Source organism: Drosophila erecta, unplaced genomic scaffold, assembly GCF_003286155.1.
Source record: "Drosophila erecta strain 14021-0224.00,06,07 unplaced genomic scaffold, DereRS2 tig00000092-arrow-pilon, whole genome shotgun sequence".
Taxonomy (NCBI): domain Eukaryota; kingdom Metazoa; phylum Arthropoda; class Insecta; order Diptera; family Drosophilidae; genus Drosophila; species Drosophila erecta.
The window spans coordinates 19200244-19212652 of record NW_020825207.1 but is presented as its reverse complement, the minus strand read 5'-3'; the positions used below and the strand labels follow the sequence as shown (position 1 = coordinate 19212652).

General features: G+C 49.2%; 1 protein-coding gene across 1 annotated transcript; it reads right to left on the bottom strand.

Annotated features, from left to right (window-relative positions):
- Positions 1-214: 214 nt before the first annotated feature.
- LOC6546912 (homeotic protein caudal) lies at positions 215-11479 on the bottom strand. The gene is made up of 2 exons (XM_001974079.3): positions 10290-11479; positions 215-1416 (listed from the first exon to the last, which is right to left on the bottom strand). Exons 1-2 carry the CDS (start codon positions 11071-11073, stop codon positions 935-937), a joined length of 1266 nt encoding a protein of 421 aa, XP_001974115.2. The 5' UTR covers positions 11074-11479; the 3' UTR covers positions 215-934.
- Between the last annotated feature and the right edge of the window lie 930 nt (positions 11480-12409).

The following is a 12409-nucleotide window of genomic DNA, read 5'->3' as shown; positions in this document are numbered from 1 at the left end:
GACGGCTGCCGCGCTTGTTGTTGCCTTTGGTAGGTGGAGCGTAGCTGTGAACGTTAACCCTCATTAACCCCAGTGAGAAATTGAAATTTCCATGAATGTGTTTATAGAGTTCATATTTTATTTAAAGAGCTAAGCACATACATATACACACATACACACTCACGAGTTATAAATTAATTGCCGCCGAATTGAACTAAGGAAAGATGCGGATGAATACGTTAAAATTATTTATTTAAATGGTAATTTTGCTTGTGTGCTCGAAAAGTGCATTACATTTAACATTTAGTACGGCTACATTGTATATTAACTACGTCTAATTGTTATTACGATACATAAAAGTAATAAACGTTAAAACTCTTTATATATGCGGATATTTACACGGCTGAAGAATCAAGTTGCGCTCTAAAATGAGTTGCTTGTACTAAATTATGTTTAACTGCAGCGAGTACTTTTAAACTTTAAACGGCTGGGACGGCTGGCTTGAATTGTGCTTGTTTTTCTCGAGCAACTTAGATACTTACGAGCTAGGCATTTACTTTAAACTACACACGTTGAACAAAAACAAACATAATACAAGAACATGGGACTTGTTTAGCTGCGAGGACTCTGACGCGTGTCAAAACCAGGAATATACAATCACAAAAATTAACAACGTGCAATATTCAAGGGGCAACGGCCGCCAAGTCCTCCATTCGTCCGCGTGCTTATCTACTTCTCGGTTGGGTCGAAACAGTCTGACTGCGCGACCTAAGGGTTAAGCCAAGTCCAAGGCGAGAGCGGGCGCACTGTAGGACACATCGCACTGCTGTCCGCCTCCTGCTCCTCCTGCTCCTGCTGCTCCTCCTCCACACCGCCCACTCCCACCCAGCAGCGGAGGCTGGGGCTCCATGTAGCCACCACCATCGCCGCCCGTCGCATAACAGGAATGGTCGTGTCACATCGAGAGCGTTCCCACTGCCGCCGCAGCGGACATCTGCGCACTGTGCTGCTGCTGCAGCTGGTGTGAGTGCGCCGCCGCCGCCGCCAAGGAGTGGCTGTGGGCAGCCAGGTGGGGATGCAGGCGCATGGCGGGAATGTTCATCGCCGCCATGGGGTTCATCGAGTGGGCCAGCGAGTGGGACAGGTGCAGGCCCGGCTCCAGTTTCGCCTTGGGGTCCAACAGCTGGCTGTAGTCCGTGTGCTGCACTCCCACGCCCATCACGCCCGGATCACTGCCCTTCTTGTTCTGCTTGCGCTCCTTGGCGCGCCGGTTCTGGAACCAGATCTTCACCTGCCGCTCCGACAGCGACAGCGTCTGGGCCAGCTCGCTCTTGCGCCGGATGGTGATGTAGCGGGAGGTGCAGTACTCCTTCTCCAGTTCCAGGCGCTGGAAGTCGGTGTACACCACGCGGTACTTGTCCTTTGTGCGGGTTTTGCCTGCGGAGGAAATGAGGCGGGTGCCATGTTAGTTGCGTTGGAGAAATCATTTCAAGGAACCATATTTAACATGCAAAAGGTAACTACATATTGTTAATCAAGCCATTTAGAATTAAAGGAAAAAAGCAGTTTGAAAGTTTGAAAAGAGGTGCGTTCAATCTCTGGATGCAGTGCCTCCCACTGAACTAGCAAAAAGTCAGATCTCGAAGATCATGTGGCCGGGACTGACGGCCAAGTTTGCCAGGCGAGTGGAGTGACTGGCGTCAGGTGGACAAACATGTGGCTCCTCCACATGCTCCAGCTCATCTTGTCAAAGCAGATGACAATATTTAAATTATGATAGCCATAGAAGCTTGTCACATGCCCAGCGGCGCGATGGAATGAAGCGATCTTCACATGAAATTCATTCTCAAAGAGCCGACGCCTCTGGCAGCTACGATTCTCCGAAGAATCCGGGAGACTGGCTACGTGGCGGTGGGCTGCGCAATTAGTCAATCCCACATAACATTCAAATACAACCCGAGCAAATGACGGATCGCCCAGCCACAGACAACGCGGAGCAGCGATTCACCTCATGGAGGCATGAAAAAGGCCACGGGATCGTGGCACAGTCTACCTACGTGATAAGCACACCCACGCCAGCACAGAATATTTGTGGGTAAACAGCGTTTCGGCCGGGGATTTTGCTCTAATTTTTTATGTGCGGCGATACCGTGGTGTTCTCACAATTAAAATTGAGCAAATAGGCAAACAAGCAAATATTTTCTCGGATGATAAAGTTCAACAGCGACGCGGAGATACGGCGAAGGGTGCCAAGAGTAGGTGTTGAAGACCTCGGGATGCCCTGCGATGGACGCCATGTGCCACCAGTGGCCAGTGGCCATTGGGCAGTCGTATCCAGCGGCACATTCACAGATGCATCTGCACCCTCTTCCTGGGTTTCGAAATCGGGCGGAAAGTGCGTCTTTTGGGAGCGAAGTGCGTGAGGAATGCCATAACTCTTCTTGCCACAGTAAGAAGCCCAAGCCCCTTATCTGCCCCGCCCCCTGTTTGTTCTTTACACTTTATTGCTGTCGCCCTGGTCCTCGTTTGCTTAGTCTAATGTGGCAATCGCGGGAGGAGGAACCCGGCCGTTAGAACCCAGTTAGCACGCACTCTTTCCAGTTGCTTGCCATTTTGGGAAGTCTTCTGCGCGTGCGTTCCTGGCCTCCAATCTGCTGATAAAGAGGGCTGGGCTGCCCAAACAGCCCAAGATGGACGGACAAATAGCTTGTTTGGACAGACCTGACGGATTTGGGGAAGTGCTCAAATAAGAACGGCTAAATTAGAGCAACAATATTATCAGCGCTTGGGATTACCGGGCAAATAGTGGCTGATTTCGCAATGTTGGTTAGGTTACCCGTGAGTAAGATGGATTACTTTCGATTGGGCCAAAGGCAGGATTCGCACCTGACATTGGGTTCCACTTCCTATGATAAGTGCCTCATTTCCAGCTGACCCCTGTGGGTCAGGAGGCTGCGCCTCCTCCGGCTGGCTGGGCCTTATCTCCGTCTGGGTTTCTGGGTTTCACCGGGTGGCCACTGGTGGCAGGGAGGCTCTCACTTCTCACACCTGAAACGGAGCAAACAAGCGAAGATCCGCACGGAATGGGGCCGAACTGGAGCAGGGCAGTGGGCGGCCACGGGTGGATGGCTCCACCGACCTTCACGGCCATAATCTAATAAATCGTACACGTACTATGTGCACAACTATAAGCCACTATCTCGGCCAGCTGAGTGTTTTATTGCGTTAATAAAGGAGGCAAGATCCACACCCACTTGGGTGTGGATCAACTTGATCCTAATGCTAAAGCTCCGCTGTCTGAACCTCTAAGATCCTCTCCTCTTAGCCGGGAGATAAGATTGTGCATGAATGGCAGAAATCCGAAACAGCCCGTCACTTCTGCACACAACTGAGCTAGAAAATTGGTCTCATATCTGGATATCTGGGATATCCAGCCGTCATATGTGTATGGTATATCGCTCGGCCGGCGTTTTTTACTAGCAATTAAACAAATTGTGCGTCAAGGTGTGACATTTTTTATGGCTTTGTCACTGGGCTCCATCGCAGCGTAATTTATATCGAATGGGGTGCTGCACCACCCAATTGAAAGTGCGATTCTGACTGCTATGCCCTCCACATGTAACGATAGATTATAGATTACTCAGGCGGCTGCCCGTCGGCGAAGTTCTAAGGGAGCGGCGTACGCGGCATTAATCCCAGTTGAGGTCTGTATCAATATCGACGGAGTTGCGGACTGTGGAGCTCGGATCGCTGAACATTTGTCCCGATAAGCTTTAATGGCTCTTCCCCACTCATCGAGTGCGCATGTGGCCAGGGATCCCGGGGAGTTGGCTCTTGGATTCAAATGGTTGGATTCACTGTGCGAAATACCCGTAGTGCCGAGGTTCCCCGTTCTTCCAGGCGTTCCACTTCTTTGCCAAACAGCAAGGCATCTCTCAGTGCATTCAGTAATGCCTGGCCAAACACCAGCAAGCCATTTGGCCCAAGTGCTGCACAAACTCCACGTGCCGACAAAGAAAAGCGCTTCTTAATGGCAAACAGCAGAAGTGGAGCAAGAGCAAGGATCATTCGCGCCATAAATCATAGCAGGCTGAGGAGCTCGAGTCGAGTGTTTCTGTTTCCCATTAGAGCAGCTGTTGATTGCTGGGCAATTATGTGGTCCGCCCCCCGGGGAAAAATCAGTGGCCAAGGACAAGCTGCAGTTGGGTTAGCTACGGTCACGGGTGGTGGAGGCTGTGTCCTGGTCACGGTGGTTCGCCGCCACCCCGCCGGGCGTTAATTTGTCACTGAGCGGCGAAGACATCATGGTATCGGGTTGTTGTCTCTGGCCAACCCGGGAAAACCTACTGGGAGACATTTGTTACCTGGCTACCAGAAGGCAGCTCCGCTCGGATTTAAGCGTGCTTGTGGCTGTGGATTAAAGCGAAAGTCCTGCGGCAAACGGAAGTCCTCGAAGCCAGCGGAAAGAGCAATTTCGTCAATGGCACCCCGGAGATTTGGACACACAAACCTCGGCACTTGACTTTTTAACACCCCCTTTCGGGGTGGAGTTCTCCCACTATTTCGCCCAGCTTAAAGACCTTGGCGAATTATTTGGCTTTCTTTGTGTCTGCTGGTTTGCACTGCTTTTGTTTTGTCGATTCTCGGCCGCCCTCCTCCGCTCAGCATCATAAGTGTGGGATACACATAGGATACACATAGTATATGTCTTTTTGGACCGCACCACCGAGCGACAATATAACAATAACATTTATTTGGCATTTTGCTGCTGTTTTAGCTGCTCTTATATCGTAAATATTAGCTCAAATTACATCATAAAATCATTTGATTCGATTTGACGTTTATTTTTCCTTCTTTCCTCCTTTTCTGGGCTGAGCCTATTGCAACGGATTGTAACGGAATCCGGTCCTTGGGGAGAGGTTGTGGTGATGGGGTAAAGGGTTTGGGACAGATTTCGGCCTGGATCGGTTGTATGTTTCAGTGTTGTAAAGGGAAATGATTGCAAGTTGTGCGGTTAACGGTATTTCATGGTGGTCTAAGGTTAGAAACGAAATATTTCGGTAAAACGATTCTTGTCCTAGGGACTGGGGATCGTTTGTAATAGTAACATCAAGCAAACTTATAATTTAGTTCGTACCGCGAACGGAAAGCCAAAATGGCCGCCGTCAAAAACATGCGACATGCAAACACGTTATATGGCATGCAGACATACATAAATATGCAAATGCGAGTTCTCTCCGAGTTTCCCTCTGCGGAGACCACTCCCAGATATAAATTCCGGTCCCTCCTCCTGCTCCCCCTGCTCCTCCTGCTCTTTGATCACGCTGACACGCAGCCCCATAAATGCGGAATGGGCGGTGAGGGGTGGGAAACGAGGCGGAGTGGAAATAATCATACTATCAGATCGCGTGCAACAAACGAATGCCGCTCGTACGTGCTCAGATACACACGCACACACATGCACGTATGCGTGTATATGCGGCACGCAACTCGAGGCACGCCAATGGCAGCGATGGCTCCCCGAAAACCTGCAGCTTTGGTGCCAAGTCTGACTCAGAGCCCGCTTTATTTATGGCCCAAACGAGGGGCGGGCAGAGCGAGCGGGACGGAGGTGAGGTGGGAAAGAGAGGCCAATGTGGCAGGAAGCAATGGCAGCCATCGAAGGCTGAAACGCGGCCTGCTTATGGCCCGAATGAGACGCCATTAAGGCCATAAATGCGCCAAGCCAGGCGGTTGAAAGATGCGGCGCGGAATACAAGAAATGTTCAAAAAGAAGGGGTATTTTTCTTAGGCTCCTAAAATTATTTTCAAATGCACGTTAATTATTTGCCACGACGACGCAGGCAATAAAATTTATGGCTATATGATTGGGGGAATATGGCAAGGAAGAGGGGCTTTATGATCTCCCCCCGCACTCGCAAATCAAAAATTGCATGCATCAAAACGAAAAACACAAAACTCGCATTAGAGGCAAGGAACGAAAGTTAACTATAGTTTGCTTAGTAATAAAGGCAAATATCCAGGCTGTGGATGCGACTCCTACCGCTTGCGTCCAGCAGTTCACTCAGATCCTCTAGATTGGGCGAGCTGCTCAGGTCTGCGATTCACGAGAATTAAACATGGGATTAGATTTCTGTTCATTACTTCGAGTACGTGTATGCAGATAACTAAAATGAAAATGTGTAAAGCCTCTTTCCCAGATGATGCCACCTGAAATGAGTCTCACAACCCATTGAAAACTACGAGCACAATAAATAAATATTTATTTGAAAGCCCACCGAAGCCCGCATTATTGAAAGCAAATTTGCGCTCCAAAAAGCTATTAGACAAAATAATGTGCAATAAATTCCTACGGCTGCGCCGAGCGCACTATAAATTTCCCAGCTATCCCCGCCGACTCCTCCTTATCTCCCGTATCCAGTGGGTTGGCGGTTCGGGTCAGTGTGCAACAATATTTGACTAAACCCCGCGGTGAAGCTGAGCAAATGCGGCAGGCGCAAACAGAACGGAAGCGGAAGGGAATGTACTCCATAGAGTCCATGGAGTCCAAACGGAAGGGGCAACTGTAATCCCCGGGCGCATCAGGCGTATAATCATCCTAATCAAAGTCGGGCATAAAAATCACAAATATGGCAATCATATATATTCGCGCCCACTGTTCATTCATGGCTGTGGGTCATTTAATTTAGTTTTTATAATTATTGCCACTTTATTGTATTGTTAAGCGATTAACGTCGTGGCCACCGCCATATACGTATGTACGTGTGCTATATGGGCAATTGCAAATCTTTCTTTCCGTTTTGCTACCGTATCGTAAATGTTGTCACCTCATAAAAGGAATCGCCAGCAACTCGGCCAGAAATCAGAACTCGCTGCCTCCCGCCACCCAATCCTCTAGCTTCAATCAGTCGCCAGTCAATCAGTCAATCAGCCAGCCAGTCAATCAAAGTTCCATCGCGGACTGACTTTGGCCTGCGACATGAGCAGGTGTCATCCTCCCGAGCCATCATCATTGCAGCGTTTTTGTAGTCATAACTCAGCCGGACCCCGTTGATTGACAATCGGATTTCCCTGTCACTTGGCCAAGTTTCGCCCCGTTTTCCCGATAGGAGCTACATACGACTATGTGTACATGCGTCCCAGTATTCCTGCTCGTCCATTAGGGAATTATGGTTTATGGCTGAGCAGGAAACGTGTCTATAATTTACAATTTCTGGTCATTGATGAAACTACTTGGGGCAGGACTGGCAGTGGAGCAGCCTACGGATGTAGCCAGGTTTCCCAATGGGCGGTCCGCTCCAAGTAGCTGCATTCCACACTGAATTACAACCCAATCTGTCACTAAAAGTGCGCCAATTTCCATTTAGAAATATTGCTCCGCCCGACACTTTTCGAACCCATTTTGAGCAGCTACCATTTTAATTTATCACTCCACTCGGTGGGCCGTCCGTAACCCCAGTTTAAGCTCTCGGAATCCCCAGCGCCTCCAATATAAACTCGATACGCCTCGAATGGTATATCAAAAACATGTATACGGGAGTGGAGACCTACGCACATGTGTGTCCAGGGCTTTGGGACAAGACTCGAATTTCTGGTTATTACCAATATCAGAGCCAATACAAATAGCGCAGAAAGCCAAACACGATTCTGCTCTCTATTTGGACAACTAAGCCCAGGGCAAATGACACAATGGTAACAAGTCCGTGACAAATGGAGGGGACGAGCAGCGAGTTCTATGCTAATCCCATCATGTCAATCACCGAACCCAGCGCACCTCCATGCGCTGCCACATCGATCTGTCCCAGCCAAAGGCGACTTCATTTTTGACCCATGCCGGAGCGGAGGAGGAGACTTTGGACGGGACGGGGACGGGTAGGGAACGGGATAGGGAACGGGAAGGGTAAATGTCATCGGCAAACAGCGATAGTGCTGATAAGGAAACGAACCACACAGATGTGGTTCCACTGCAGCTAGTGGCCATTTTCCATGGCTTATCTCGGGACTGGGAGCGAACTCGGACCATAAAGGTATCCCATCCATGTCGGTGGAGCACCAGCCCACCGCTCAGATGCGTCGGGAAATCAATATGCTCAGTTGGGTTCCTCGCTCGCCTTCGATTATTTATGTGGCTAGATATAAATTTCCTGTGCATATTGACACATTAAATCTCAATGTGTCAGGTGGCATTAGGTTTTATGTCCCAGCACCATACAGACAATCCCAGCCAGAGCTCCTTGGGCTCGTAGATACATTTGTTCTCCGGAGAAATTATAGCGACAATAAATTATGGACAGCAAATAGGCGAATATGGCTAATGGCCAAGAGGGTTCTGTGCAATGAGCAAAATTCCGGGCAAATTAGAGGATCTCAGAGAAGTTAGTTTGGAACACTGGACAACTGAGATAGTTGGATACCGACATGGTTTGCAGTCCGTTTGTGAACCATGGACACTTGCATTTCCCGCCGTTTAATAATGATTGCATAGATTTGATCGTAAATGTCGCTATTTAGTTTTTATTGGAAGTAATACTAATTTTTATTGGTTTACGACCCTATATTGTTTTAATCAATGTGCCCGTCGCAAACGCAGCGGAATCGCTTATCAACAACGCTTTTGACGTTTTAGATAACACGCGAAGAACTCTTTTTGTGGCCACGTTTCCATATCACTTGGCGCATTATTGAAGCAACAGAAAATAGAACTCGCAGCCCCAATGGGACTGGCGGGTTGGGTGGGGGTTTCCACCCAGGACTTATTGACAGGGCGGCCGTTTATTTGATTCCCCACGCTAATCTAATCGCAAAACCTGCCAGCACCACCAGCCATTGAAACAAAAGTACACGGCATCTGCATCCACCGACAATCGTGGTTGCTGTTTTATTGCCACACCCCGAAAGCTGAAGTGCCACATGCCGCACAAACACCAAGAATGGGGCTTTGTAGTTCTATCAAAATCACGAAACCTTAGTCACCGCCATCGCATAACTGCTGCGATGATTTTCCTGGGCAAGCACGCATTTCCATGGCTAAGATGTGCCAGATTATTGGCTATTACTCGATTGGCCAAGCGCCAATTGAACCAAATGCCAAGGAGATAAAGGTGAGCTGAGGCTTTCCACTTTTATTTAAATTTGTTTACGTTTAGTGAAAGAAAGGCGACACTCACACAACGGCGGCTTAAGGGGCTTTGAATAATAAATAAGACAAACTCGGTCGCCTTGTCGGCTCGATCAGCTGGATTAGCGGCCATAAACGCTAATTGCATGCCAACAGATTTTATGGGCTTAATGGATATCGGCGATATTGTCGATACTGTCGATATTGTCGATACTGCCGATATCGCCGTCTTTACTTTTCCTTCGACATGCGCCCGGGTCATAAATCGTGGCAAATGTGCGAGTGTTTGTTCGAGATTGCCTTCGCTTGTGTGGGACAAACAAACAAAACGCAGAAACCCCAAGTAATCGCTCAAAATTTGCATGAACTGAGAAATAGGCGTAGTAACGAGGCATTATCCAGGCAGCTAGGATCCTCTATCATTGGTAAGCCAAAGCCGCAAACCTTTTCCAACCTTCAATTGGACACCCCGCACAATGCTAATTGCTGTGGGATCGGTTCCTAACTGCCAAGTCTTCTGCGTGCTAGACCTCCAGACTTTCCATCAAATGCTGGCGGGCTTAGAATAGTCGATCAAACCATTCGCAGATGTTTACAGTGAAATTGATTTACGATACTAAATTAGTCAATGGAATCGAGACAAACAAACAGAAACACTCATGTGGACGGCGGACGGTGGACGGCGGACGGAGTACGGGGTGCCCATAAATCAAGGCGTCGGATCGGGGATCTGGCGACCCCAACTGAATACCATAAAAGTGGGGCTTGAACAGAATTTGATTTTTATGAGCTAATTGGCCATTGGACTGGGATGCGCGCCAGGTAAGCGGATTCCTATAAAAGCCCATATACCTCGAGCGTTGGACAGGGAAAAGCGCGAACAGCACGAGCTGGGCGGGAAGACAATGCGGTGCATTGTGCAGTGTGCTCGGCATGGGGAATCTCCGCGAGCGGAATGCGGCAAGGCGGATGCGGGAGAAACCCAAGCGCAATCGAAGGTCAGCCGATATTCGGCAACATGACTAAGCAGTTGGTACAAGTAAATTGGGGTAATTCCTCCATGACTTACAATCTTAAAACAACTGGCAGTGACAATTGGAAGGGTAGCCTTCCTTCCTACCCAGTGAAAATCATGACCCACTCATAAATCCAAATACATTTGCGTAATATTCTCGGGTCTTCGAGGACTCACCTGGTTGCGGCTGCGCTGGATAGGCGGGCTTCTTCATCCAGTCGAAGTACGGCGGCTTCGATGGCGATGTCCTGTTGTTGTTGCTCACCGAGTTGCTGTTGTTGTTGTTATGGGTGGACGGGCTATTGTTGTTGTTGTTGTTGGCGACGGCACTCAGGTGGTGCGCCAAGTGGTGATGCGGCGAGGAAGCGGAAGTTGGCGCCCCTGGGCTAGAGATCTCCGAGCCCGAGACGGTAATCGGCGGCGACGGCAGACCCTCCGTGATATGCTGCTGATGGTTGGGTGGTGCGGAGCCGGGTCCTCCGTCGGTGGACCCACCAGCACCGCCGCCACCGCCTGCTCCTCCGCCGCCGATGCTGCTGTTGGTCTCGTTGAGCTGGGGCGCACCCGGAGCACCGCCGCTACTGCTGCTCCCAGAACTGGCGGAACTGCTGGAGGCATGGGCATGATGGTGGTGGTGCTGCTGCATCAGCTGGTGGGCCGTTGTGGGCACATTCTGGACGAAGTTGTCCGCCGTGCTCGAGGCGGGCGAGTGCCACTCCCCGGCAGAGGCCGCCGCCGCCGAGTGGAACATGTGATGGGAGTTGTAGTACATCTGGTGGGCGGCGGCCGCGTGGTGGGCGGCATGCGAGGTGTCCACCTCGCCCAGAAACTGGTGGTTCGGCGGCGTGTGGTGGTAGTTGGGCGTCCAGTTCCATGGCTGGCCCGCCGCCGAGGCATAGGCCAAATTTGCGGCACTGTGCTTTTGTGTGTAGGGCAGTGTGTTGTAGTAGTGCGAAACCATTTTGAGGTTATATAAGGGCGCTTTCTCCGAAGATACTCCCCGTGCTCGGTGCTGTGTCCAGTAATCCCGCGTTAAGCTCTTGGTCTCTCCACTTGATGGCCAATACGTTTTAGTTGCACATTTTCTGCGGTTTCAGTTTGGGTTATATGGGATATTTTGCTTGTCAATCTTTACAGTTATCACTTGGCTGGTGATGTGTTTTAGGCGCACAACCACATACGAACGAGATATCGATAATACTTCGAACCACTATTTCTCAGCACTCACTCACGAGATGGATTCTATTTTCCAGGGTATAAATCGGCAGATTTTTGAAGTGTTATTCCGTGCGGGGCGACGTCAACTCAGTACGCAAGTCGAACACGTACTGAAACGTAGAGCAAGACTCGACTGATAAAAAACCCAAAGCAGTGGAAAAGCAGATAAACAGGCAGAGAGGCTCAAACAAAAGCAGCCAGCGCAGTCGACCTCACTGGTTGTCTCTTTCTGGCCCACGCGAACTGCCTTTAGAGGGATTTTTTAACCCTCATTTCCGTTGCTCGTTCGAAATTCAAGATGGCCCGTGTGCCTGACTAGCGCTGTCTCTGTCTGCCTGGTGCTGCATCTCTTTCGCGCCGCTGTGCGATGGCTGGCCGGCAGGTGGCCACGCCCCTTTGGGCCAGGTATGCAGTTTGTCGTAATATCTTGGCCAAGAAAAACCCCTTTTCCTTTACAGCCCGCTTTCGATTTGTACGTACTTTAATTGCAATTGCCGTTGGCTAATTAAGTAATTGCGGGAATGCGTGTGTATTATGCAATTAGTGGCTGTAAAATGATGTTACCGCGGTCGTAATAGTCGCGCCATATCTCTATCTGGAGAACAATCAATGTTTTATCCTCCGGCTTTCGTTCTCCATACCTCCTCCATACCTATCCGTGTTTGATCTGCACACATTTGATGTGGCTACAGCTCCATTGTCCAGACTTTTGGTGTTTGCCAAGCAATTGCCGTTTATATGGCGCCTCGATATTGTCATATCACTGTTATAGTTGTGGAGCTGAAGCCATAATTGACATGTAAGCAGAAATATAAAATCGCCGGGAACAGAAAAATAGCGGAAGAAGGCTGGTATTGACAAAGTGGAGCTTATGTAAACAAAATACAATTGATTACCCAAAATAAGTGTAATACTTGTATTATTGTACATTGTCAAAAATGGTCAGTCGATCTAATAATTCAATTTATATGAAAATGTGTTGGCCCTGAACTGAATACTAATTAAAATACACATTTCACAACAACTTTAGCAAAATTATACATTTGCTTTTCGTGAAGCTTATGTAAAACAGAATAAAA